General features: G+C 42.5%; 1 protein-coding gene across 2 annotated transcripts in view; it reads right to left on the bottom strand.

Annotated features, from left to right (window-relative positions):
* LOC128657395 (zinc finger protein OZF-like) overlaps positions 1-27,938 on the bottom strand; it is a 227,495-nt gene that overhangs the window by 181,738 nt on the left and 17,819 nt on the right. For both annotated transcript variants that reach the window (XM_053711726.1, XM_053711727.1), the window contains exon 4: positions 9,091-9,195. In XM_053711726.1, coding sequence (XP_053567701.1) covers positions 9,091-9,195 — 105 coding nt within the window. The remainder of the gene's footprint in view (positions 1-9,090; positions 9,196-27,938) is intronic.

Here is a 27,938-nt window from a genome sequence, read left to right as displayed (position 1 = left end):
CATGCGGGAGAAGATGACCCTTACCTCCCGTAATGTCAGAAATTATTTCCGTCAAGCCCGGTCCAAACAAGGTCTTCCACTTGAAAGGGATCGCTAAAAGCTTAGACTTAGAGGATACTTCTGCAGACCAAGGTTTTAACCATAAGGCTCTGCGAGCTAGAACAGAGAAACCTGAAATCTTTGCTCCCAGTTTGCTAACTTTAAGGGAAGCATCCGTAATAAAGGAATTAGCTAATTTAAGAGCTTTATCCTATCCTGGATCTCATCTAGGGGAGTTTCTGTCCTAATAGCACCGGACAACGCATCAAACCAATATGCTGCCGCACTGGTGACGGTAGCAATGCACACAGCTGGTTGCCACTGTAAACCCTGGTGAACATACATCTTTTTTGATAACCCCTCTAGTTTTTTGTCCATAGGATCTTTAAACGCACAACTATCCTCTATGGGTATAGTAGTTCTCTCGGCCAGAGTGGAAACCGCTCCTTCCACCTTGGGGACTGTTTGCCAAGCCTACTTGACAGAGTCGGCTATGGGAAACATCTTTTTAAATATAGGAGATGGAGAAAAAGGGATACCCGGTCTCTCCCACTCCTTAATAATGATCTCAGAAGCTCGGTCTGGCACAGGAAAAACATCTATCAAGGTAGGAACCTCAAAATATTTGTTAAGCTTACTGGATTTTTTAGGATTAATAACGACCGTGAATTTGTCGTCGTCCAATGTAGCTAAAACCTCCTTAAGTAGTAGACGGAGGTGTTCTAGCTTAAACCTGAAAGAAACTACTTCAGTATCAGTAAGAGGGATTACACTGTCAGAATCTGAAATTTCACCTTCAGACGCTACCGCGGTATCCTCCTCCTCAGGCTTCTGGGAGGGAGCATCCGCAATAGCAAGAACTCTGTCAGAAACCTCACCTACTGAATGTCTGGTTTTCCTCTTACGCTTTCCTTGCAACATTGGAAAAGCAGACAACGCAGCTGAAACTGCAGAAGACATAAGGGAAGCAATGTCTTGTAAAGTAACCCCAGCAAGAGTTATAGAGGAAGCGCAGGGCACTGCTTGTGAGAGCGGAAAATTTGGGACGCTTGAGGAGAAAGCTGCAGCATAAATTGATCATTGGCATTAGACTCCTGAACAGCATCCTCCTTAGAAAAACAGAATTTATGTTTACCTGATAAATTACTTTCTCCAACGGTGTGTCCGGTCCACGGCGTCATCCTTACTTGTGGGATATTCTCTTCCCCAACAGGAAATGGCAAAGAGCCCAGCAAAGCTGGTCACATGATCCCTCCTAGGCTCCGCCTACCCCAGTCATTCGACCGACGTTAAGGAGGAATATTTGCATAGGAGAAACCATATGGTACCGTGGTGACTGTAGTTAAAGAAAATAAATTATCAGACCTGATTAAAAAAACCAGGGCGGGCCGTGGACCGGACACACCGTTGGAGAAAGTAATTTATCAGGTAAACATAAATTCTGTTTTCTCCAACATAGGTGTGTCCGGTCCACGGCGTCATCCTTACTTGTGGGAACCAATACCAAAGCTTTAGGACACGGATGAAGGGAGGGAGCAATCAGGTCACCTAAATGGAAGGCACCACGGCTTGCAAAACCTTTCTCCCAAAAATAGCCTCAGAAGAAGCAAAAGTATCAAACTTGTAAAATTTGGTAAAAGTGTGCAGTGAAGACCAAGTCGCTGCCCTACATATCTGATCAACAGAAGCCTCGTTCTTGAAGGCCCATGTGGAAGCCACAGCCCTAGTGGAATGAGCTGTGATTCTTTCGGGAGGCTGCCGTCCGGCAGTCTCGTAAGCCAATCTGATGATGCTTTTAATCCAAAAAGAGAGAGAGGTAGAAGTTGCTTTTTGACCTCTCCTTTTACCAGAATAAACAACAAACAAGGAAGATGTTTGTCTAAAATCCTTTGTAGCATCTAAATAGAATTTTAGAGCGCGAACAACATCCAAATTGTGCAACAAACGTTCCTTCTTTGGAACTGGTTTCGGACACAGAGAAGGTACGATAATCTCCTGGTTAATGTTTTTGTTAGAAACAACTTTTGGAAGAAAACCAGGTTTAGTACGTAAAACCACCTTATCTGCATGGAACACCAGATAAGGAGGAGAACACTGCAGAGCAGATAATTCTGAAACTCTTCTAGCAGAAGAAATTGCAACTAAAAACAAAACCTTCCAAGATAATAACTTAATATCAACGGAATGCAAGGGTTCAAACGGAACCCCCTGAAGAACTGAAAGAACTAAATTGAGACTCCAAGGAGGAGTCAAAGGTTTGTAAACAGGCTTAATTCTAACCAGAGCCTGAACAAAGGCTTGAACATCTGGCACAGCAGCCAGTTTTTTGTGAAGTAACACCGACAAGGCAGAAATCTGTCCCTTCAGGGAACTTGCAGATAATCCTTTTTCCAATCCTTCTTGAAGGAAGGATAGAATCCTAGGAATCTTAACCTTGTCCCAAGAGAATCCTTTAGATTCACACCAACAAATATATTTTTTCCAAATTTTGTGGTAAATCTTTCTAGTTACAGGCTTTCTGGCCTGAACAAGAGTATCAATAACAGAATCTGAGAACCCTCGCTTCGATAAAATCAAGCGTTCAATCTCCAAGCAGTCAGCTGGAGTGAAACCAGATTCGGATGTTCGAACGGACCCTGAACAAGAAGGTCTCGTCTCAAAGGTAGCTTCCAAGGTGGAGCCGATGACATATTCACCAGATCTGCATACCAAGTCCTGCGTGGCCACGCAGGAGCTATCAAGATCACCGACGCCCTCTCCTGATTGATCCTGGCTACCAGCCTGGGGATGAGAGGAAACGGCGGGAACACATAAGCTAGTTTGAAGGTCCAAGGTGCTACTAGTGCATCCACTAGAGCCGCCTTGGGATCCCTGGATCTGGACCCGTAGCAAGGAACTTTGAAGTTCTGACGAGAGGCCATCAGATCCATGTCTGGAATGCCCCACAGCTGAGTGACTTGGGCAAAGATTTCCGGATGGAGTTCCCACTCCCCCGGATGCAATGTCTGACGACTCAGAAAATCCGCTTCCCAATTTTCCACTCCTGGGATGTGGATAGCGGACAGGTGGCAGGAGTGAGACTCCGCCCATAGAATGATTTTGGTCACTTCTTCCATCGCTAGGGAACTCCTTGTTCCCCCCTGATGGTTGATGTACGCAACAGTTGTCATGTTGTCTGATTGAAACCGTATGAACTTGGCCCTCGCTAGCTGAGGCCAAGCCTTGAGAGCATTGAATATCGCTCTCAGTTCCAGAATATTTATCGGTAGAAGAGATTCTTCCCGAGACCAAAGACCCTGAGCTTTCAGGGATCCCCAGACCGCGCCCCAGCCCATCAGACTGGCGTCGGTCGTGACAATGACCCACTCTGGTCTGCGGAATGTCATCCCTTGTGACAGGTTGTCCAGGGACAGCCACCAACGGAGTGAGTCTCTGGTCCTCTGATTTACTTGTATCTTCGGAGACAAGTCTGTATAATCCCCATTCCACTGACTGAGCATGCACAGTTGTAATGGTCTTAGATGAATGCGCGCAAAAGGAACTATGTCCATTGCCGCTACCATCAACCCGATCACTTCCATGCACTGAGCTATGGAAGGAAGAGGAACGGAATGAAGTATCCGACAAGAGTCTAGAAGCTTTGTTTTTCTGGCCTCTGTCAGAAATATCCTCATTTCTAAGGAGTCTATTATTGTTCCCAAGAAGGGAACCCTTGTTGACGGAGATAGAGAACTCTTTTCCACGTTCACTTTCCATCCGTGAGATCTGAGAAAGGCCAGGACTATGTCCGTGTGAGCCTTTGCTTGAGGAAGGGACGACGCTTGAATCAGAATGTCGTCCAAATAAGGTACTACAGCAATGCCCCTTGGTCTTAGCACAGCTAGAAGGGACCCTAGTACCTTTGTGAAAATCCTTGGAGCAGTGGCTAATCCGAAAGGAAGCGCCACGAACTGGTAATGCTTGTCCAGGAATGCGAACCTTAGGAACCGATGATGTTCCTTGTGGATAGGAATATGTAGATACGCATCCTTTAAATCCACCGTGGTCATGAATTGACCTTCCTGGATGGAAGGAAGAATAGTTCGAATGGTTTCCATCTTGAACGATGGAACCCTGAGAAACTTGTTTAAGATCTTGAGATCTAAGATTGGTCTGAACGTTCCCTCTTTTTTGGGAACTATGAACAGATTGGAGTAGAACCCCATCCCTTGTTCTCTTAATGGAACAGGATGAATCACTCCCATTTTTAACAGGTCTTCTACACAACGTAAGAATGCCTGTCTTTTTATGTGGTCTGAAGACAACTGAGACCTGTGGAACCTCCCCCTTGGGGGAAGCCCCTTGAATTCCAGAAGATAACCTTGGGAGACTATTTCTAGCGCCCAAGGATCCAGAACATCTCTTGCCCAAGCCTGAGCGAAGAGAGAGAGTCTGCCCCCCACCAGATCCGGTCCCGGATCGGGGGCCAACATTTCATGCTGTCTTGGTAGCAGTGGCAGGTTTCTTGGCCTGCTTTCCCTTGTTCCAGCCTTGCATTGGTCTCCAAGCTGGCTTGGCTTGAGAAGTATTACCCTCTTGCTTAGAGGACGTAGCACCTTGGGCTGGTCCGTTTCTACGAAAGGGACGAAAATTAGGTTTATTTTTTGCCTTGAAAGGCCGATCCTGAGGAAGGGCGTGGCCCTTACCCCCAGTGATATCAGAGATAATCTCTTTCAAGTCAGGGCCAAACAGCGTTTTCCCCTTGAAAGGAATGTTAAGTAGCTTGTTCTTGGAAGACGCATCAGCCGACCAAGATTTCAACCAAAGCGCTCTGCGCGCCACAATAGCAAACCCAGAATTCTTAGCCGCTAACCTAGCCAATTGCAAAGTGGCGTCTAGGGTGAAAGAATTAGCCAATTTGAGAGCATTGATTCTGTCCATAATCTCCTCCAAAGGAGGAGAATCACTATCGACCGCTCTTATCAGATCATCGAACCAGAAACATGCGGCTGTAGCGACAGGGACAATGCATGAAATTGGTTGTAGAAGGTAACCTTGCTGAACAAACATCTTTTTAAGCAAACCTTCTAATTTTTTATCCATAGGATCTTTGAAAGCACAACTATCCTCTATGGGTATAGTGGTGCGTTTGTTAAAAGTGGAAACCGCTCCCTCGACCTTGGGGACTGTCTGCCATAAGTCCTTTCTGGGGTCGACCATAGGAAACAATTTTTTAAATATGGGGGGAGGGACGAAAGGAATACCGGGCCTTTCCCATTCTTTATTAACAATGTCCGCCACCCGCTTGGGTATAGGAAAAGCCTCTGGGAGCCCCGGCACCTCTAGGAACTTGTCCATTTTATAAAGTTTCTCTGGGATGACCAACTTGTCACAATCATCCAGAGTGGATAGTACCTCCTTAAGCAGAATGCGGAGATGTTCCAACTTAAATTTAAATGCAATCACATCAGGTTCAGCCTGTTGAGAAATGTTCCCTGAATCAGTAATTTCTCCCTCAGACAAAACCTCCCTGGCCCCATCAGACTGGGTTAGGGGCCCTTCAGAAATATTATTATCAGCGTCGTCATGCTCTTCAGTATCTAAAACAGAGCAGCCGCGCTTACGCTGATAAGTGTTCATTTTGGCTAAAATGTTTTTGACAGAATTATCCATTACAGCCGTTAATTGTTGCATAGTAAGGAGTATTGGCGCGCTAGATGTACTAGGGGCCTCCTGAGTGGGCAAGACTCGTGTAGACGAAGGAGGGAATGATGCAGTACCATGCTTACTCCCCTCACTTGAGGAATCATCTTGGGCATCATTATCACATAAATCACATTTATTTAAATGAATAGGAATTCTGGCTTCCCCACATTCAGAACACAGTCTATCTGGTAGTTCAGACATGTTAAACAGGCATACACTTGATAACAAAGTACAAAAAACGTTTTAAAATAAAACCGTTACTGTCACTTTAAATTTTAAACTGAACACACTTTATTACTGCAATTGCGAAAAAACATGAAGGAATTGTTCAAAATTCACCAAATTTTCACCACAGTGTCTTAAAGCCTTAAAAGTATTGCACACCAAATTTGGAAGCTTTAACCCTTAAAATAACGGAACCGGAGCCGTTTTGAACTTTAACCCCTTTACAGTCCCTGGTATCAGCTTTGCTGAGACCCAACCAAGCCCAAAGGGGAATACGATACCAAATGACGCCTTCAGAAAGTCTTTTCTAAGTATCAGAGCTCCTCTCACATGCGACTGCATGCCATGCCTCTCAAAAACAAGTGCGCCACACCGGCGCGAAAATGAGGCTCTGCTTATGCTTTGGGAAAGCCCCTAAAGAATAAGGTGTCTAAAACAGTGCCTGCCGATATTATTATATCAAAATACCCAGATAAAATGATTCCTCAAGGCTAAATATGTGTTAATAATGAATCGATTTAGCCCAGAAAAAGTCTACAGTTTTAATAAGCCCTTGTGAAGCCCTTATTTACGATCGTAATAAACATGGCTTACCGGATCCCATAGGGAAAATGACAGCTTCCAGCATTACATCGTCTTGTTAGAATGTGTCATACCTCAAGCAGCAAGAGACTGCACACTGTTCCCCCAACTGAAGTTAATTGCTCTCAACAGTCCTGTGTGGAACAGCCATGGATTTTAGTGACGGTTGCTAAAATCATTTTCCTCATACAAACAGAAATCTTCATCTCTTTTCTGTTTCTGAGTAAATAGTACATACCAGCACTATTTCAAAATAACAAACTCTTGATTGAATAATAAAAACTACAGTTAAACACTAAAAAACTCTAAGCCATCTCCGTGGAGATGTTGCCTGTACAACGGCAAAGAGAATGACTGGGGTAGGCGGAGCCTAGGAGGGATCATGTGACCAGCTTTGCTGGGCTCTTTGCCATTTCCTGTTGGGGAAGAGAATATCCCACAAGTAAGGATGACGCCGTGGACCGGACACACCTATGTTGGAGAAATGATGGTTCAACAAAAAGTATTTTCCTATAGCTTAAAGTCCTCTCAATACATGAGGAACAGAAAGGTAATTCCACATTGGCATCAAAGCATGAAGAACAAGTGACAGCTTGCAAGGACTCTTGGTCCATCCTAACTCACAAAAGAACACAAAAATAGACAATTTTTTGAACAAATTTAAAGTTGAACAAAAAAAGTACTGTCTCTTTAAATGTTAAAACGGTAACTTTTTTCCTTTATTAGCGTATGTAATACAGTGATCGAAATTAGCACTGCAGAACACCTCTACACATCAGCAGTACTTTGCTGAGGTGCCTACCTGTCTGAAGAAAACGATCCTTCGCTGCATAGACAGGAGCTGTTCCCTCACAGAACCGGAACTCTGCAGACTAAAGACACGCATCCAATTCCCCAGAGATGCGAAGCTGAAATTTAAACACGCTACTTCTGCTACTAGATGCGCAGTTAACCGGCTTCTTCTTCCGTACTAACAGGAAGAGGAAGTAAGAAAAGGGCACGCAATGCTTTCCCCTAGAACTGCCCATCGTGGGCGTGCCAAATCAGCCATCTCTCGGTCGTTGCATGTTATTAAAACGCCGGGAGATGAGAGCCACCAAAAGCCTATGTGTCCAGCCCCAGTGCCTGCGCTGCTACTGTTAAAAAATAAAAGAGCCCATATTCCCATGAGTCTCTTTATTGCCCCATCATGAGTCAAGTGCCTCCGTTTCCGAGTCCTGTCCTCCAGATACCAGGTCAACCCTTCCTCCTCATCTGCCCGGCAGTAAGGCAGCTCCCAGGTTTAAGAGGTCCTCTCCCTCCTATGGACCTGTGACAAAAATAAAGGACTGAGAAAGATCCCTCAGTTTTTCAGGATTAGGGCAGCATCAGTATGGGAGGCGCAGTGAGAATTATGTCCCACAAGTTCCCATCGCTCTAAAGTCACCACTGCTCTACTGAAGAGACTGATATGGACTACGGCTACACCCCAGGACAAAGTAGCACAATACTGAACTACTTAAAAAATAATAAACTCTTGATTGAAGAATCTTTTTCTAACACCTAATTTACCACCTCCTTGCACTTAACGTAGGCAAAGAGAATGACTGGGTTGGGAGGGAAGGGAGGTGATATTTAACAGCTTTGCTGGGGTGCTCTTTGCCACCTCCTGCAGGGCAGGAGTGGTATTCCCAATAGTAATTAATATGATCCGAGGACTCATCGGGTCATTATAAATAAATAGGTAAACCGGAAGAGACATATAGCTGGAATGGGTTTAAAATGGGTTTAAAATACCCAAAGTTGGGAAGAGACATCCTTGAGAAAGCCATTGAAAATGGTGAAAAATGGGTCGGAAGTCTTTTTTGAGACTGACTCATCTATTGGTCCTGGGCGAACTGGTCTAGCCGTATTTGGTGTGCACAACAGCAGCTAATATAGACAGTTAGGACTCGTGGTATAAGGGGGGTTTCATTATTGTTGTTTGTCAGCCCTTGTTTTTAAACAATTTTATTGTTTTTACTTATATGTTTTATTAAATACTTCTATCCCATATCTGGCTACGCTTCAACATATGGAAAAGAGCATAATAATGGTTCATCAGATGTGAGTACAAGCTTTGTGGGGGGGTTTTGGAGATAAATACTTCTCACACAATATTGCACTATTTTTGTTTTTTATGGAGAAACTTCACTAAGAAGACACTTTAAAGTACATGATTTTGGACTATATACACTTTATTAATTAGATTGTTTTTCACTTATATTGCTTTTTGTGATTTTTTATTTCACTATTTTTATTGTATACACGCACACTTACCTGTAACTCACATCATATGTACACACTGACCTGTAACTCACACCCCTCATACACGCACAATTACCTGTAACTCACCCCCTCATACACGCACACTTACCTGTAACTCACCCCCTCATACACGCACACTTACCTGTAACTCCCCCCCTCCTACATGCACACTTACCTGTAACTCCCCCCCTCATACATGCACACTTACCTGTAACTCCCCCCCTCATACATGCACACTTACCTGTAACTCACATCTCACACATGCACACTCACCTGAGCTGATACTGTCACTGGTTTCCTCATCTGGGTCTTCCAAATGACACGTCAAATACAGATCTTCTGTTATCTCATCTTTCACTACATCAGAGTAATCTTCATCTGTGCAAATAAAGCAGATTCAGTTTTTTATATCACATGATCAAGTTTTTATAACTTTACCATAAAACAGTTTGTGTATTTCCCAGACAGACAACAGCAGCAAATACACACTGGTGCTTTCCCTCTGTGCTTTTACATTTTTAGCTTAACCCATTGAGAAGCCGGATTTCATTTTTTTCTGTTTATTACTATTTAATTAATTTTTTTTTTACTTCCCCCCAGATCCCCAAGACTTCTACCGTTGGAAAGGTTAGGCGATTACCTTTCCAATGGTGTGTCTTGAGGGTTCTGTAGCTGCTTCTAAGCAGCATGCCCCCTTTCCCTATACTTTGTACTGTAAATTTTAAATAAAGTTGAGTGGAGACGTCATCATGTCATTGCGTGTGACGTCACCGCACCTAACGGAAAGCCCGGCAATGCCTGTCACTATACAGGCCCTATCGCCGGGGTGGGAGTCGGTAGGAGCCCCCAGATTGCTAAAAAGTTGGTTGAGTTCTAGCGACACCTCCGAGCCGTAGTTAGCAATCAAGGGGAATAGGAAAGTCAAAATTAAACTTGCATGATTCAGATAGAGCATGTAATTTTAAGACACTTTTAAATTCACTTCTATTTTCAAATGTGCTTCATTCTCTTTGTATCCCTTGTTGAAAAAGAATATGCACATATCCTACACTAGTGGGAGCTTGCAGTTGATTGGTGCCTGCACACATTTATCTCTTGTGATTGGCTAACTAGATGAGTTCATCTAGCTGCCAGTAGTGCAATGATGTTCCTTTAGCAAAGGATAACAAAATAATGTAGCAAATTTTATAAAATAAATAAATTGAAAAGTTGTATAATATTGTATGTGCTATTTAAAATATGAAAGAAATTTTGAAGTTTCCTATCCCTTTAAATGGACAGTAAACACTAGATCATTACAATATTTTATGCTGTCTTGCAATAAATGAACATATTAGGTGAGGCCTTTTTTTTATTGCAATTGCTTGCTGCAATTGTTTTTTTTTTTTTTTTTTTAATCAGCAGCAAGTCTGGAGTTGTTAGTGAAGTAGGAAAGGCTAGTCACTTTCATTATGTTATGTCCCCTTTGAAATTGTAATATAAATAGGGTTGCATATTGCCAATTTAAAGTGTCTACTGTCCCTTTAAAACCTTTCCTGGGCTGGGATCTGCGATATAGTCAGGCCTAGACTGAGCATTGGGCATACTAGGTATTTGCCTTAGTTCCGCTAATCTATCAGGTGTTGTTGTGTGCTTTACACTGTATATATTACTGGCAGGCAGGCTGTACACTGGGTGCTAATATCTTCTGACATGCTGTGTCTTAGAGAAGTAGGCTGGACCTGACTGGGGGCTGGTTGTCTTAGCTCCACCCACCTATCAATCAGGCCTCATAGCTTTAAAGTGATGGTAAATCCGAGCGTTTAAAAAAAAAAAAAAACAACAACAAAAAAAAACGCTAGGATTTACCATAACTAGAAATAAATTGGACTTTTAGTCATCACTTTGTAAAAAAGGGTGCTAAACTCACCCATTCTGTGCCGCGGCCTAAGTCTATTGTGAATTTTAAGAACTTCACCAGCATACAGCTGGCGAGACAAATTAGTGAGACCAGCTTGTTTAAAATGCTTAGAAAATTTCACAAGACTTGTGAGAGAGCTTCAGACATACCGTGGTAACACCCCTGTTCAGCCCAGGGAACTGCCCTCTGCCTCCCACTTTTTGGAAGAGTCAGTTTTAGTTTACAATGCAGCAAATTCAAGGTGCAAAGTAATTTGTGTGTGTGTGTGTATGTATATATATATATATATATACATATATACACACACACAAACTATTATCCTAATTTGTTAAACTAACACAGAAGTTTAAAAAAAACATAATTTATGCTTACCTGATAAATTTATTTCTCTTGTAGTGTATCCAGTCCACGGATCATCCATTACTTATGGGATATTCTCCATCGCAACAGGAAGTTGCAAGAGGATCACCCACAGCAGAGCTGCTATATAGCTCCTCCCCTCACTGCCATATCCAGTCATTCGACCGAAACAAGACGAGAAAGGAGAAACCATAGGGCGCAGTGGTGACTGTAGTTTAATTAAAATTTAGACCTGCCTTAAAAGGACAGGGCGGGCCGTGGACTGGATACACTACAAGAGAAATAAATTTATCAGGTAAGCATAAATTATGTTTTCTCTTGTTAAGTGTATCCAGTCCACGGATCATCCATTACTTATGGGATACCAATACCAAAGCTAAAGTACACGGATGATGGGAGGGACAAGGCAGGATTAAACGGAAGGAACCACTGCCTGAAGAACCTTTCTCCCAAAAACAGCCTCCGAAGAAGCAAAAGTATCAAATTTGTAAAATTTTGAAAAGGTGTGAAGCGAAGACCAAGTCGCAGCCTTGCAAATCTGTTCAACAGAGGCCTCATTTTTAAAGGCCCAGGTGGAAGCCACAGCTCTAGTAGAATGAGCTGTAATCCTTTCAGGGGGCTGCTGTCCAGCAGTCTCATAGGCTGAGCGAATTATGCTCCGAAGCCAAAAGGAAAGAGAGGTTGCCGAAGCTTTTTGACCTCTCCTCTGTCCAGAGTAAACGACAAACAGGGAAGATGTTTGGCGAAAATCTTTAGTAGCTTGTAAGTAAAACTTCAAGGCACGGACTACGTCCAGATTATGCAAAAGACGTTCCTTCTTTGAAGGATTAGGACACAATGATGGAACAACAATCTCTTGATTGATATTCTTGTTAGAAACCACCTTAGGTAAAAACCCAGGTTTGGTACGCAGAACTACCTTATCTGCATGAAAAATCAGATAAGGAGAATCACATTGTAAGGCAGATAGCTCAGAGACTCTTCGAGCCGAGGAAATAGCCATCAAAAACAGAACTTTCCAAGATAAAAGTTTAATATCAATGGAATGAAGGGGTTCAAACGGAACTCCTTGAAGAACTTTAAGAACCAAGTTTAAGCTCCACGGGGGAGCAACAGTTTTAAACACAGGCTTAATTATAACCAAAGCCTGACAAAATGCCTGGACGTCTGGAACCTCTGCCAGACGCTTGTGCAAAAGAATAGACAGAGCAGAAATCTGTCCTTTTAAAGAACTAGCTGATAATCCTTTGTCCAAACCCTCTTGGAGAAAGGACAATATCCTAGGAATCCTAACCTTACTCCATGAGTAATTCTTGGATTCACACCAATAAAGATATTTACGCCATATCTTATGGTAGATTTTCCTGGTAACAGGCTTTCGTGCCTGTATTAAGGTATCAATGACTGACTCAGAGAAGCCACGCCTTGATAGAATCAAGCGTTCAATCTCCATGCAGTCAGTCTCAGAGAAATTAGATTTGGATGATTGAAAGGACCTTGTATTAGAAGGTCCTGCCTCAGAGGCAGAGTCCATGGTGGAAAAGATGACATGTCCACTAGGTCTGCATACCAGGTCCTGCGTGGCCATGCAGGCGCTATCAGAATCACCAATGCTCTCTCCTGCTTGATTTTGGCAATCAGTCGAGGGAGCAGAGGAAACGGTGGAAACACATAAGCCAGGTTGAAGAACCAAGGAGCTGCTAGAGCATCTATCAGCGTCGCTCCCGGGTCCCTGGACCTGGATCCGTAACAAGGAAGCTTGGCGTTCTGGCGAGACGCCATGAGATCCAGTTCTGGTTTGCCCCAACGATGGATCAGTTGAGCAAACACCTCCGGATGGAGTTCCCACTCCCCCGGATGAAAAGTCTGACGACTTAGAAAATCCGCCTCCCAGTTCTCTACGCCTGGGATGTGGATCGCTGACAGATGGCAAGAGTGAGACTCTGCCCAGCTAATTATCTTTGAGACTTCTAACATCGCTAGGGAACTCCTGGTCCCTCCTTGATGGTTGATGTAAGCCACAGTCGTGATGTTGTCCGACTGAAATCTGATGAATCTCAGGGTTGCTAACTGAGGCCAAGCTAGAAGAGCATTGAATATTGCTCTTAACTCCAGAATATTTATTGGGAGGAGTTTCTCCTCCTGAGTCCACGATCCCTGAGCCTTCAGGGAGTTCCAGACTGCGCCCCAACCTAGAAGGCTGGCATCTGTTGTTACAATCGTCCAATCTGGCCTGCGAAAGGTCATACCCTTAAACAGATGGACCCGAGATAGCCACCAGAGAAGAGAATCTCTGGTCTCTTGATCCAGATTTAGTAGAGGGGACAAATCTGAGTAATCCCCATTCCACTGACTTAGCATGCATAATTGCAGCGGTCTGAGATGCAGGCGCGCAAATGGCACTATGTCCATTGCCGCTACCATTAAGCCGATTACTTCCATGCACTGAGCCACTGACGGACGTGGAATGGAATGAAGGACACGGCAAGCATTTAGAAGTTTTGATAACCTGGACTCCGTCAGGTAAATTTTCATCTCTACAGAATCTATAAGAGTCCCTAGGAAGGTGACTCTTGTGAGTGGGGATAGAGAACTCTTCTCCACGTTCACTTTCCACCCATGCGACCTCAGAAATGCCAGAACTATCTCTGTATGAGACTTGGCAATTTGAAAGCTTGACGCCTGTATCAGGATGTCGTCTAGATACGGAGCCACCGCTATGCCTCGCGGTCTTAGAACCGCCAGAAGTGAGCCCAGAACCTTTGTAAAGATTCTCGGGGCTGTGGCCAACCCGAAGGGAAGAGCTACAAACTGGTAATGCCTGTCTAGAAAGGCAAACCTTAGGAACCGATGATGATCTTTGTGAATCGGTATGTGAAGGTAGGCATCCTTTAAGTCCACTGTGGTCATGTACTGACCCTCTTGGATCATGGGTAGGATGGTCCGAATAGTTTCCATTTTGAATGATGGAACTCTGAAGAATTTGTTTAATATCTTTAGATCCAAGATTGGTCTGAAGGTTCCCTCTTTCTTGGGAACCACAAACAGATTTGAATAAAACCCCTGTCCCTGTTCCGTCCGCGGATCTGGATGGATCACTCCCATTACTAGGAGGTCTTGCACACAGCTTAGGAATGTCTCTTTCTTTATCTGGTTTGCTGATAACCTTGAAAGATGAAATCTCCCTTGTGAAGGAGAAGCTTTGAAGTCCAGAAGATATCCCTGAGATATGATCTCCAACGCCCAGGGATCCTGAACATCTCTTGCCCACGCCTGGGCGAAGAGAGAAAGTCTGCCCCCCACTAGATCCGTTTCCGGATAGGGGGCCGTTCCTTCATGCTGTCGTGGGGGCAGCAGCAGGTTTTCTGGCCTGCTTGCCCTTGTTCCAGGACTGGTTAGGTTTCCAGGCCTGTCTGGAATGAGCAACAGTTCCCTCTTGTTTTGAAGCGGAGGAAGTTGATGCTGCTCCTGCCTTGAAATTTCGAAAGGCACGAAAATTAGACTGTTTGGCCTTTGATTTGGCCCTGTCCTGAGGAAGGGTATGACCCTTGCCTCCAGAACAAGTAGGTTCCTCTGTATCAGACATGTTTAAACAGACTAGCAATGAGACTAGCAAGCTTGGAAAACACTTAAAACAAGTTTACAAGCAATATAAAAAACGTTACTGCGCCTTTAAGAAACACAAATTTTGTCCAAATTTGAAATAACAGTGAAAAAAGGCAGTTACACTAACGAAATTTTTACAGTGTATGTAACAAGTTAGCAGAGCATTGCACCCACTTGCAAATGGATGATTAACCCCTTAATGCCAAAAACGGAATAACAAATGACAAAAACGTTTTTTTTTTTTAAACAGTCACAACTGCCACAGCTCTACTGTGGCTTTTTACCTCCCTCAATACGACTTTTGAAGCCTTTTGAGCCCTTCAGAAATGTCCTGTATCATGCAGAGGGAAGCTGAATGTCTCTGTCAGTATTTTTATCTGCACAGAAAAGCACTAAAAAAGGCCCCTCCCACTCATATTACAACAGTGGAAAGCCTCAAGGAACTGTTTCTAGGCAAAATTCAAGCCAGCCATGTGGAAAAAACTAGGCCCCAATAAGTTTTATCACCAAACATATATAAAAAACGATTAAACATGCCAGCAAACGTTTTAAAATACACTTTTATAAGAGTATGTATCTCTATTAATAAGCCTGATACCAGTCGCTATCACTGCATTTAAGGCTTTACTTACATTACTTCAGTATCAGCAGCATTTTCTAGCAAATTCCATCCCTAGAAAAATATTTTAACTGCACATACCTTATTGCAGGAAAACCTGCACGCTATTCCCCCTCTGAAGTTACCTCACTCCTCAGAATATGTGAGAACAGCAAAGGATCTTAGTTACTTCTGCTAAGATCATAGAAAACGCAGGCAGATTCTTCTTCCAAATACTGCCTGAGATAAACAGTACACTCCGGTACCATTTAAAAATAACAAACTTTTGATTGAAGAAATAAACTCAGTATAAAACACCACAGTCCTCTTACGACCTCCATCTTAGTTGAGAGTTGCAAGAGAATGACTGGGTATGGCAGTGAGGGGAGGAGCTATATAGAAGCTCTGCTGTGGGTGATCCTCTTGCAACTTCCTGTTGGGAAGGAGAATATCCCATAAGTAATGGATGATCCGTGGACTGGATACACTTAACAAGAGAAAAAAAACTCTCATATTATGCAGTACTATATTGCACTGGGCTTGTCTCTCCTTCATATATATATATATATATATATATATATATATATATATATATATATATATATATATATATATATATATATAAATGAGAGAGCTATTGCAGTGCTGGAGAGTTCCGCCCTTTCATTTGAAAATTCAGTTAGTTCAGCCCCTGTGAAGTCCAAACTGCAATTTGTCTCCAAGCTGGAGAACCTTTGAATACCAGGGCCTTAGAGAGAACAATTGAAAAATTAACATTTATTGCTTATCTCTCCTACCCCCCACTGGGAGGGTAATTTTATCTGTTGGCTAGGTTTACACAGCTTGTCTACAGATAATACTTAAAAATAGAAACTTTTAGTATAGGCAGGGATACCACAGGCAAAACAAGCTATTTCAAATACCGATATAACGTAAAGGATCTAGTTGGAAGAAAAAAAAAAAAAAAAGTAATACACTCCAGCAGGTAAAATGGTTCATTGGGAACAAATTGAAGGGGAGAGAAAATTAGGATAAACAGTCCCTTTATGCAAAGAGTCTCAATAGACATCTGTACTGTACTCAAGACCATAGTATGCGCAAAGTTCCTCAGGTGGTGTGATGTGTACTCACGCCACAATACACATAACTAAGTAGCACATCTGGCTGCTCTGTACTGGGGTAATGCTAAGACCTAGAGATATTGACGTTATCTGACCAATCATGTGCTATCAATTTGATTTAATCTAGTTGCTAATTTATAACCATCTAGCTCACAGGTAGCATAAAAGCAATTCTCAGATTACACTTTAACATGGTGTCAATTCTGCATCCTTCTGTGCAACTGCTCCCTATTACTAAAACAAAAATTCTAACTGTTACTATATCCAATTTCTAAAAAAAAAAAAAAATGCATGATTAAGTAAAGTGATTCCAGATTTAAGAAATCAAATTATAGGTACCATCTTAATGTACTGCAATAAATTTCAGTCTGTACACTGATTGGCTGATGGCAAGTAGGTGCACTGATAAATATTGTTGGTATTTCTTAATGAAAGAAGGATATCAGGAAAAAGGCTGTATGACAATGCCCTCCTACAAACAACAGATTCATATACAGAGAGCATTTGTGAGCCTACCTCAGTATCCATTCGTGATAAGCACTGCTGCCATGTATAGAGCATGCTGCTGTGCATACCTCAGTATGCTCTCATGACAAGCACTGCTGCAGTATATATATAGCGCGCTCCTGAGTCTACCTCTGCATTGTCTCATGACAAGTACTGCTGCCATATATAGAGCACACTCCTGAGTCTACCTCAGCATTGTCTCATGACAAGTACTGCTGCCATATATACAGCACACTCCTGTTCCTACCTCAGTATGCTCTCATGACAAGCACTGCTGCCATATATACAGCACACTCCTGTACCTACCTCAGTATGCTCTCATGATAAACACTGCTGCCATATATACAGCACACTCCTGTACCTACCTCAGTATGCTCTCATGACAAGCACTGCTGCTATATATACAGCACACTCCTGTACCTACCTCAGTATGCTCTCATGACAAGCACTGCTGCTATATATACAGCACACTCCTGTACCTACCTCAGTATGCTCTAATTACAAGCACTGCTGCCATATATACAGCACACTCCTGTGCCTACCTCAGTATGCTCTCATGACACACACTACTGCCAACTATAGAGCGCGCTTCTGAGCCTTCCTCAGTAGCTCTCATGACAAGCACTGCTGTTCTATTTAGAGAATGCTCCTGAACCTCACAATACAAGTACTGCTGCTTTATTTATAATAGAATCATTTATTGGCCAAGTATAACAACAACAAAAAAAAGTAAATTATACAAGGAATTTTTTTCATGGTGCAAAGGTATCAGATGACAATGAACAAACAAATACAATCAGCAGCTAAAAAGCGAACCATAAGATATATTCACAAAGAGTGACTAAAGTGTAATTTATCATACCAAAAGTGAAATAAGAGAAGTATCTCTGTTTGCTATTTAGGGGGGGGGGGGACTATTCAGAAAACAATTTGTACGGGTTTGTAAAACTCAACTTTGGCCAACAATAAAAAGATAGACGATTTAAAAAAAAAAGTGAGACGAATCAAATAAAACATTTCCCACTCTCTTATTCATCTTTGAAATGTAAATGTCCTTAAGAGAAATGACCAGCACTGCTGCCATATGTAGCGCACGCTCCTGAACCTACCTCAGTATGCTCTCATGGTAAACACTGTTGCTATATATAGAGCACACTCCTGAACCTACCTCAGTATGTTCTCATGACAAGCACTGCTGCCATATATAGAGCACGCTCCTGAGCCTACCTCAGTATGTTCTCATGACAAGCACTGCTGCCATATATAGAGCACGCTCCTGAACCTACCTCAGTATGCTCTCATGACAAGCACTGCTGCCATATATAGAGCACATTCCTGATACTACCTCAGTATGCTCTCATGGAAAGAGACATAGGGCTCTATTTATCAAGCCGTCAACTTACCTGTATTCGACGGCACCAATGCGAGGGATACAACATATACAACAGAATTGGAGGGGAGGGAACATCGACAAATACCTCCTTCTAAAGGAGGCCGAATACATCTATAAATATGACACCTTATATCCTGCTGGTCTCAATTCAGAATTGGACATTTCACCTTTTCTATTAGATTGAAAGTTTTTTTACTACATTATTATTATAATATTCAGTTAGTCCACTTTGGCTCACTGTTATTTACCTTCACATATATTCTACACACATAAAACCCTTTCTAATGGTTTTATGGTTTAGACATGTCAAAATATCTAGTAAATAATTTAGCCTAGGATAGGGCTTTTCTAGTATATAAATATTTTCCTTTCTTTTTTCTTTTCCAAACATTTCTATGTCCTTTTTTGGCTTAGATCATATTTACGTTCACACACTAGTATATACTACACTGTATCAGTTAAGATGTGTATTACTTTGTGATATATGTGTTGCCTACACCACTATGTTGTTGCCAATACCACTGTATCTATGTGCATACCACCTTTAATATCAATTAAATCCACTCAACCAATAAGAAACTTGGTTCAACTCATAAAAGAGGTTTGGGACTGCAACAGTTTCATCTTGAAAAAGCCCTGACTAAGGGAGAAACACGTTGATGTTTTAACAAGTTGCAGTACTTATATATTTTGTGCTCTATGAGAATCTTATGTCTCCAACATAGAGACTGCTGCGGTGTGCTGACACAGGCAGAAGACAAGCCAAGAAACAAACATACGGGTAAATAGACACCTGGAGCCTCTGACCGCATTTGTAGCTGCTGCCCTGCCACTGACACGGACTGTAGCGTGGCTAGCCAGATGGACCCCCTGTCAAAAGCAGCCTTAAACAAGTGTTACAGGTATCCTGCGTGCTATGTGCACTTAAGAGCGGATATGCTATTTTTACCAACATCTAAATCGGCTGGAAACGCTGTGATCAGGAGAACTGCCCTGATCAATAGGATTACAGCATCAGGACAGCTCCCACACACGTGACTTCATCGGCTACAGACCGGTATCTCTACTGAGGTGAAAAGTCTTGCGAGTCTGTTGGATTGGGACATTATCCGGACGAATAAGGTAATAGAAATCCTGATATTTGGGACTGCCTGGCCATTTATTTGGATGCTCATGTTCTTTGGAACTGTTTAATGGCCGACAACGGTCTTTTTTCTCCCCCCTGTTTTTTGTGGTGGCAAAATTAAGCTTTTATTTATAACATCTGAGACGTCCGATTTTTATATTTAGTTCTATATGTTTTATTGCTTGATATTTCCAATCTAATAAATTGGCATAGTCCTTTTTATATTTTTTGCTCATCAAGATTCCTGTCTTTACACATTTGTTTTGATTGTAGGGATATCCTTTTTTATCTTATTGGTCTTTAATACACCTTTAGCCTTGGCGCTCCTATTTACCGTGTTTTTTATTAAGTTACAATTACACCTAACACTACACTATAATTAAATAAATTCCCTAAACTAAATACAATTACATTTTTTTATCTAAAGTACAAAAAAAAACCCACTAAATTACAGAAAATAATAAAATAATTACTAATTTTTTTAACCTAATTACACCTAATCTAAACCCCCTAATAAAATAAAAAAGCCCCCCAAAATAATAAAAAGCCCTATCCTATACTAAATTACAAATAGCTCTTAAAAGGGCCTTTTGCGGGGCATTGCCTCAAAGTAATCAGCACTTTTACCTGTAAAAAAAAAAGTACAATACCCCCCCAACATGAAAACCCACCACCCACACACCCAACCCTACTCTAAAACCCACCCAATACCCCCTTAATAAAACCTAACACTAACCCCTTGAAGATCACCATACCTTGAGACGTCTTCACCCAGCCGGGCCGAAGTCCTCAACGAAGCCGGGCGAAGTGGTCCTTCAGACGGGCAGAAGTCTTCATCCAAGCTGGGAAGAAGAGGTCCGCCAGACGGGCAGAAGTCTTCATCCAGGCAGCATCTTCTATCTTCATCCATCTCCAAGACATCCGACACGGAGCATCCTCTTCTAACGATATCCGACGACTGAATGAATGGTCCTTTAAATGACGTCATCCAAGATGGCGTCCCTTGAATTCCGATTGGCTGATAGAATTCTATCAGCCAATCAGAATTAAGGTAGGAAAAATCCTATTGGCTGATGCAAGGATTGAGGTTCAATCCTATTGGATGATCCAATCAGCCAATAGGATTGAGCTTGCATTCTATTGGCTGATTGGAAGAGATTTTTCCTACCTTAATTCTGATTGGCTGATAGAATTCTATGGATGACGTCATTTAAAGGACCATTCATTCAGTCGTCGGATGTCGTTAGAAGAGGATGCTCCGCGTCGGATGTCATGGAGATGGACCCGCTCCGCGCCGGATGGATGAAGATAGAAGATGCCGCCTGGATGAAGACTTCTGCCCGTCTGGCGGACCTCTTCTGCCTGGCTTGGATGAAGACTTCTGCCCGTCTGGAGGACCACTTCGCCCGGCTTGGTGAAGACTTCTCACGGTAGGGTGATCTTCAAGGGGTTAGTGTTAGGTTTTTTTTTAAGGGGGGGATTGGGTGGGTTGGGTGTGTATGTGGTGGTTTTTAATGTTGGGGGGGTATTGTACTTTTTTTTTTTACAGGTAATAGAGCTGATTACTTTGGGGCAATGCCCCGCAAAATGCCCTTTTAAGGGCTATTCGTAATTTAGTATAGGGTAGGGCTTTTTATTATTTTGGGGGGATTTTTTATTTTGTTAGGGGGGGATTAGATTAGGTGTAATTATTTTTAAAAAAAAAATTGTAATTATTTTATTATTTTCTGTAATTTAGTGGGGGGGGTTGTACTTTAGATATTTTTTTTTAAATTGTATTTAGTTTAGGGAATTTATTTAATTATAGTGTAGTGTTAGGTATAATTGTAACTTAGGTTAGGTTTTATTTTACAGGTATATTTGTATTTATTTTAACTAGGAAGTTATTAAATAGTTAATAGCTATTTAATAACTATTCTACCTAGTTAAAATAAATACAAAGTTGCCTGTAAAATAAAAATAAATCCTAAACTAGCTACAATGTAACCATTAGTTATATGTAGCTATCTTAGGGTTTATTTTATAGGTAAGTATTTAGTTTTAAATAGGAATAATTTATTTAATGATAGTAATTTTATTTAGATTTATTTAAATTATATTTATGTTAGTGGGTGTTAGGGTTAGACTTAGGTTTAGGGGTTAATAAATTTAATATAGTGTTGGGGGCGGCAGATTAGGGGTTAATAAATGTAGATAGGTGGCGGCAGCGGCGGTGTAGGGGGGGCAGATTAAGGGTTAATAAATATAATGTAGGTGGCAGCGGTGTAGGGGGCAGCAGATTGGGGGTTAAACACTTTATTAGAGTTGTGGTGGGCTCCGGGAGCGGCGGTTTAGGGGTTATTACATTTATTAGAGTTGTGGCGGTATGGGGGGGGCAGATTAGGGGTTAATATGTATAATGTAGGTGACGGTGGGCTCCAGGAGCGGCGGTTTAGGGGTTAAACACTTTATTTAGTTGCGGCGGTGTAGGAGGGGGCAGATTAGGGGTGTTTAGACTCGGGGTACATGTTAGGGTGTTAGGTGTAGACATTTACCATAGGAATCAATGGGATATTGGGCAGCAGCGAACATAAGCTTTCGCTGCTTTCAGACTCCCATTGATTCCTATGGTATCCGCCGCCTCCAGGGCGGCGGATTGAAAACCAGGTACTCAGGGACGGAAAAGTGCAGAGCGTACCTAATAGGAATTTGATAACTTCCAAAAGTAGTCAGATTGTGCCGAACTTGCGTTTGGAACATCCGTAGTGACGTAAGTATTGATCTGTGTCGGACTGAGTCCGGCGGATCGTATGTTACGTCACAAAATTCTACTTTTGCCGGTCTGTAGGGTTTGATAACTAAGGCGAATCAGGCTCGCCACAAATACGCTGCGGAATTCCAGCGTATTTGCGGTTGACAGCGTGATAAATAGAGGCCATAGTTTAAATAGAAGAGATCAATAGAAAAGGTAAATTTGATCATATAAATATATTGGATTTCTGTTCAATCAAACAATGTATCTGAACCATCAAAGTTTAAAGGGACACTGAACCCAAATTTTTTCTTTTGTGATTCAGATAGAGCATGCAATTTTAAGCAACTTTCTAATTGACTCCTATTATCAAAATTGTCTTCATTCTCTTGGTATCTTTATTGGAAATGCGAGAATGTAAGTTTAGATGCCGGCCCATTTTTGGTGAACAAACTGGGTTGTTTTTGCTGATTGGTGGATAAATTCACCCACCAATAAACAAGTGCTTTCCATGGTTCTGAACAAAAAAAAATTAGCTTAGATGCCTTCTTTTTCAAATAAAGAAAGCAAGAGAACAAAGAAAAAAATTGATAATAGATGTAAATTAGAAAGTTGCTTAAAATTGCATGCTCTATCTGAATCACAAAAGAAAAAAATTGGGTTTAGTGTCCCTTTAATTTTGACTTCTGTGTCCCTTTAATATGTTTATGTGTTTTGCTATAATGCAGAACAAACACAGATATTATATAGTTTTAGTTTCCTTTTTATTATGAGCAGATATTTTAAAGGACATTATTAGATACCACTGTGATTAAAAGGGACAAAAACTGCTGGGTAAAACTACAGTATCCAGGACATTACTGGGGGGGCAGGAGAAGCTCTGCATCTATACACAAGGAGCCGCCATCTTGAATTTCAGGTATTTCTGCACTCTGACAGAAGCGCTGCAGATTTACAGGCCAGTGATACCGCCGGCTGTTTGTCAGCTGTATTGTGCACTTCAGGTTAGCGTGTATGACAGAGCTGGCACTTTGCTTTTTGCAGTGGCTGCATTGCTCTATAATATTCATGTGAACTTTTTTTTTTTAAAGTTTTTTTTTTAACTTTTAAACTATGAATAACAATTGCAAAAATGTAAAACCTCACACCCTGTATTGTGTGTGCTCATCTGAAGTGCACAATAAAGTAAGTGTCCTTAGCTTAAAGCATATTGGTGAACTCCCCTTAAAGGGATAGGAAACCCTAAAATTTTCTTTCATGGTTAGGATAGAACGTACAATTTCAAACAACTTTCCAATTTACTTCTATTATCAAATTTACTTCATTCTCTTGTTATGCATTGCTGAAGGAACAGCATTACACTACTGGCAGCTAGCTGAACACATCTAATTAGCCAATCACAAGAGACAAATGTGTGCAGGCACCAATCAGCAGCCAGCTCCCACTAGTTTAGGATATGTGCGTATTCTTTTTCAACAAGGGATACCAAGAGAACAAAGCACATTTCAAAATAGAAGTTAATTAAAAAAAAGTGTCTTAAAATTACATGCTCTATCTGAATCATGAAAGTTTAATTTTGACTTTCCTATCCCTTTAATGAGATACACAATTCCCAAGGAAAAAAATTGCCTTTTATAGAATCTCGGCAAACCAAAGAGCTTTAGAGAATCAGGACATTTGTGTTTAATGCAGATGGATTAAACACATAATTAAAAACATAAATTATGCTTACCTGATAATTTTCTTTTCTACTGACGGAAAGATTCGACAGCTGCATTCATTACTTTTGGGAAATATAGAACCTGGCCACCAGGAGGAGGCAAAGACACCCCAGACAAAGGCTTAAATACCTTCCCCACTCCCCTCATCCCCCAGTCATTCTGCCAAGGGAACAAGGAACAGTAGGAGAAATATCAGGGTGAAAAAAGGTGCCAGAAGAACAAAAATTAACGCCGCCTCATAGATAAAAGCATGGGCGGGAGCTGTGGACTCTTCCAGTCAGAAGAAAAGAAAATTATCAGGTAAGCATAATTTGTGTTTTTCTTCTTAAACGGGAAGAGTCCACAGCTGCATTCATTACTTTTGGAAAAACAATACCCAAGTTAGAGGACACTGAATGCAAACAACAAGTGGGTAAAAAAGGCGGCCCCTTCGAAAGGCACCACAGCCTGAATTACTCGGCACCCTATAAAAATATAGATGACACGGGAGAAATCTGAAGCCCAGGTAACTGCACATTAGTTACACCGCCAGCAAAGCCTAACTAGAGACCTCTCAGTCCCAGAGTCCGTCAAGCCAAAACAGCCTCCGAGGAATCAGCTCCGCGGAACACGACTCCCATGAAGGTGCCCTGCCGAAAGACAAGGACCGCTATCAGCCCCCAAAAAGGAGAACAGATTCCCAAGAAGCCCACACGGCTCAACAAACATAGAACAACCCAAGGTTGTCTTATGAAAGTAGCGCCCAGGGAGACAAACTCCCTAGAAACACAAGGACCGATACAAGAGATTCATACACAGGGAAACACATCCCAAAAAGGACTCGAAGAATCCCTGATCATGACATATACCCTAAGGTACTACAGAAAAACAAAGGTTCCCTGTTGCCTCGATCAAAACCTGCAGGCTAGGCCAGCAGAGACAGTGGCAATAGGAAAACTATCCCAGCAGCTAGGAGGGTGCTCTCCAAGAGAACATATACCCGTCTAAACAGGAACTCTCATTGATCAGCCTCCAGGTAATAAAGCTGACTCAGTCATCGCAAAACCCAAATCACCGAAAGGCATTGCAAGCCTGGTAGCACACCTTCAAAGTGCAAATAGCTGAAGCTGGTTTCAAACTGCTAACCTTCCACAAACTCACAGCCCTCCGAATACCAGGCTCCATGAGCGTCTTCTCCCAGTACCAGACGCCAGTAGAAAAGAGGAGGACATCAAAAGTCCTTCCACCAAAGGGAAGGACTGATTCTGAAAGAAAAACCGTCAACACTGCATAGATAACGATCCCCGAGCTTCCCTCCAGGGTAATAGTCCCAGCCCAAAGGCTAGTCAAAGACTGAAAACAAGAGTCCAAGACCTCTGGAAGAGAAAGGAAGGGTCAACGAGGAACAAAGCCCCCGGGAAGACCTCTGACGGCTACTACAAATGGCATGCTACCATGATTCAGATAGACATTGTGCACGGGTACAAGACCCCCTACATTGCAGTCTTCCACAAAAAGGAACACTTCCCAAGGGAAGAGGGACCTCAAGACCTCCAACATCTATATATCAGAATCCAACGTATAGCAGGAGCCCCAATAGGGATCAAACCCTCAGCCTCCTGCAGCAGGAACGGTGGGACCAGTCACTAAGTCACAGCCCACTTTCCAGGATTCTGAAACGCAAGAAGGGAAAAGACCTTTACAAGGCAGGAAAAACAGGACCCATAGGTCGCCATATAAAGCTGCTTTAGACAAATGTAGATAAATGTAGGACTTGCATAATGAAGAGTACATAACAATAGCAGAGGATCAACTCTTGACCTACAGCTTTCAAGGAAACAGTTTACCCCTAAGCTCAAATACTAAGGTAACTCCAAACCAGGAGAACCCCACCCTCGCACTAGAAGAGAAGGGAACAAAGCAATGGAAACACCCTACCATAAAGGCGAGACTCCTCGGCCATATCGCCAACCCAGTTGAAGACACCTGGAGTCTACAGGAACATCAAATGCGCCAGAAGACCAGTAGAGGCCCATCAGAAAGACCTAGAGCCTAAGCCACAAGCAGATAAGCATTTCCCACGAAACACAAAGCCCCGTCCCCCTCTAAGAGAGGTAAACAGGACCACAAACACCTAAGCTGATACCAAACTGTCTACACCCATCTAGGGAGAGGCATGGACCTAGGTCAGGGTCCTCAAAAAGCTGAATCGATTTAGTGATCCAATTTCCAGAGAAACCCTAAGCTGCCTCCTACGATTAGGAGCGCACCATCTAAAGTCCGTAGACTAGGCGATCTAGCAACAGCTTCAAATCCAGAAGTCTGAAAGAGCTCCTGAACAGTTTAAGAAATCGGCACTCAGTGCACTTGGATCGCAAGAAAAATCTTGTAGACAAGCGATAACGCGTGTTACACACACTGGCAAGGTAGCAACCAACACCCGAAGGTGAATGAGAACCCTTGACCATGCTTGTCATCCCAGTGAGATAGACGTGAGGCACCCTCCATTAAGTCCCAAACGTTACATCGAGGATAAATGGTCAACTACCTGATCCCAGAAGAGCGACCGTCTGTGACCGACCTCGACTCTACACTGTTAAGCAAGACTAGAGTTGCAACGAGGACGCAGAAAACCCGAACGTCAAAGACTATGGTCAGACCAAGGGTATAAGATGGAAGATACAAAAGCCAGAGATCCTTGTAGGATCTTTTTTTTTTTTTTATAACAGGGTAAAAGCTGGAGCTTCGCCGCACCCCACAGAAGGCAGGGAACCCCTGCACACTACCTCCTAGAGTAACGCAAATCTGAACAGAGTAATTAAGACATACCCGCGCTTCCAGACCAGATGATCCACCCAAGGCGGGAAAGGAAGGAGACTCCACCACTGCAAGAAAATGCATAATAGGCTAAAAAGTCAGCATCCGGAGAACTTTGAGTGAAGACACAAATCGTTCATCACTCTGAACATCAGACCACATAGGTCACTCACATCTCAAGACATGGAAATGATGGTTCTGAGTCCCCAGGTACCTGAAAGAACCATGACAACGTCTGCAAAAGCCGATCCGTATCTTAGGCGAGTAGCCAGAAACAGCCAACCTTAGATTGGCACTCACAACCCTCCATTCAGAGAGGTTTTATTCAGATAGACATTCAAAATCCGACAGGATTAATCAACACCACGAAGGTGAAATGAACCCAGGTAACAGCCGAAAAGCGTCCAACCAGTACCAGCCTGGTATAAGGACACTCCAGAACTGCACAAGGTCCAAGAAAATTCGACCCGAAGGATCGATAAATGAACTAGAAACCATAATTCCTGTTGGCGCTCTACAGATAACCAATAATAAATTATTCAAAATGTGCGCAACTTCCGAGGAAGTGCCCACGCGACCACAAAATCGCAAGTATCAGTTCCAGAAAAGAACATTCTCAAAAAATAAAAATCTAAAAAGACATGAGCTTAAGAAAAAAACAAATTAAACACATCTATCAGGATCAAAAATAACATGAAGGAAGCACCCATCGGGTGAACGCCCAAGGTGAATAAGAATGCCAGCGGACCAGCCGATCAGAAGCCCCATTCACCCAAGCTCAGAACTGGAGCCGAACCAAAAATAAAAAATAAACCAGAGATGTTAAGGAGATTGGCTTCATCCCCTAATGTCATATCCAATTTGCCACCCAGCATCTAAGGCCTCAAATCCCTCGGCCTACTAGGATTGGGATCCTCCAACATTGCCAAAACAGGTCTTAAAAGAACACAAAGACGTGCCAGCCTATAACGGAAGGCAAAATCATCCCTCGCCGGATCAATGAAAGACCCTCTGGAGTAAAGGCCATAGGAACACAAGGGTCTGGGGCACGCGCCTCATGGGACATAGAAACCTCAGAGGCAGACGGCTCAACCCACTTTAACCTCCCTGAGTTGGGGGAAGAGAGTATGTTAGAACGGCAATCAGAACATAACTGATGGGCATTGATAACCCGGGCCATTTCATATTCATCACAAGACACATTCTCCGTATCGGAGCCATCCGTGTCCATCAGAATCCTCCATAATCTTGGGATTACAAAA

This window comes from Bombina bombina, chromosome 4 (genome assembly GCF_027579735.1).
Source record: "Bombina bombina isolate aBomBom1 chromosome 4, aBomBom1.pri, whole genome shotgun sequence".
NCBI classification, from domain to species: domain Eukaryota; kingdom Metazoa; phylum Chordata; class Amphibia; order Anura; family Bombinatoridae; genus Bombina; species Bombina bombina.
The sequence above is the reverse complement of the archived record's forward strand: the minus strand, read 5'-3'. Positions and strand labels throughout refer to the sequence as shown.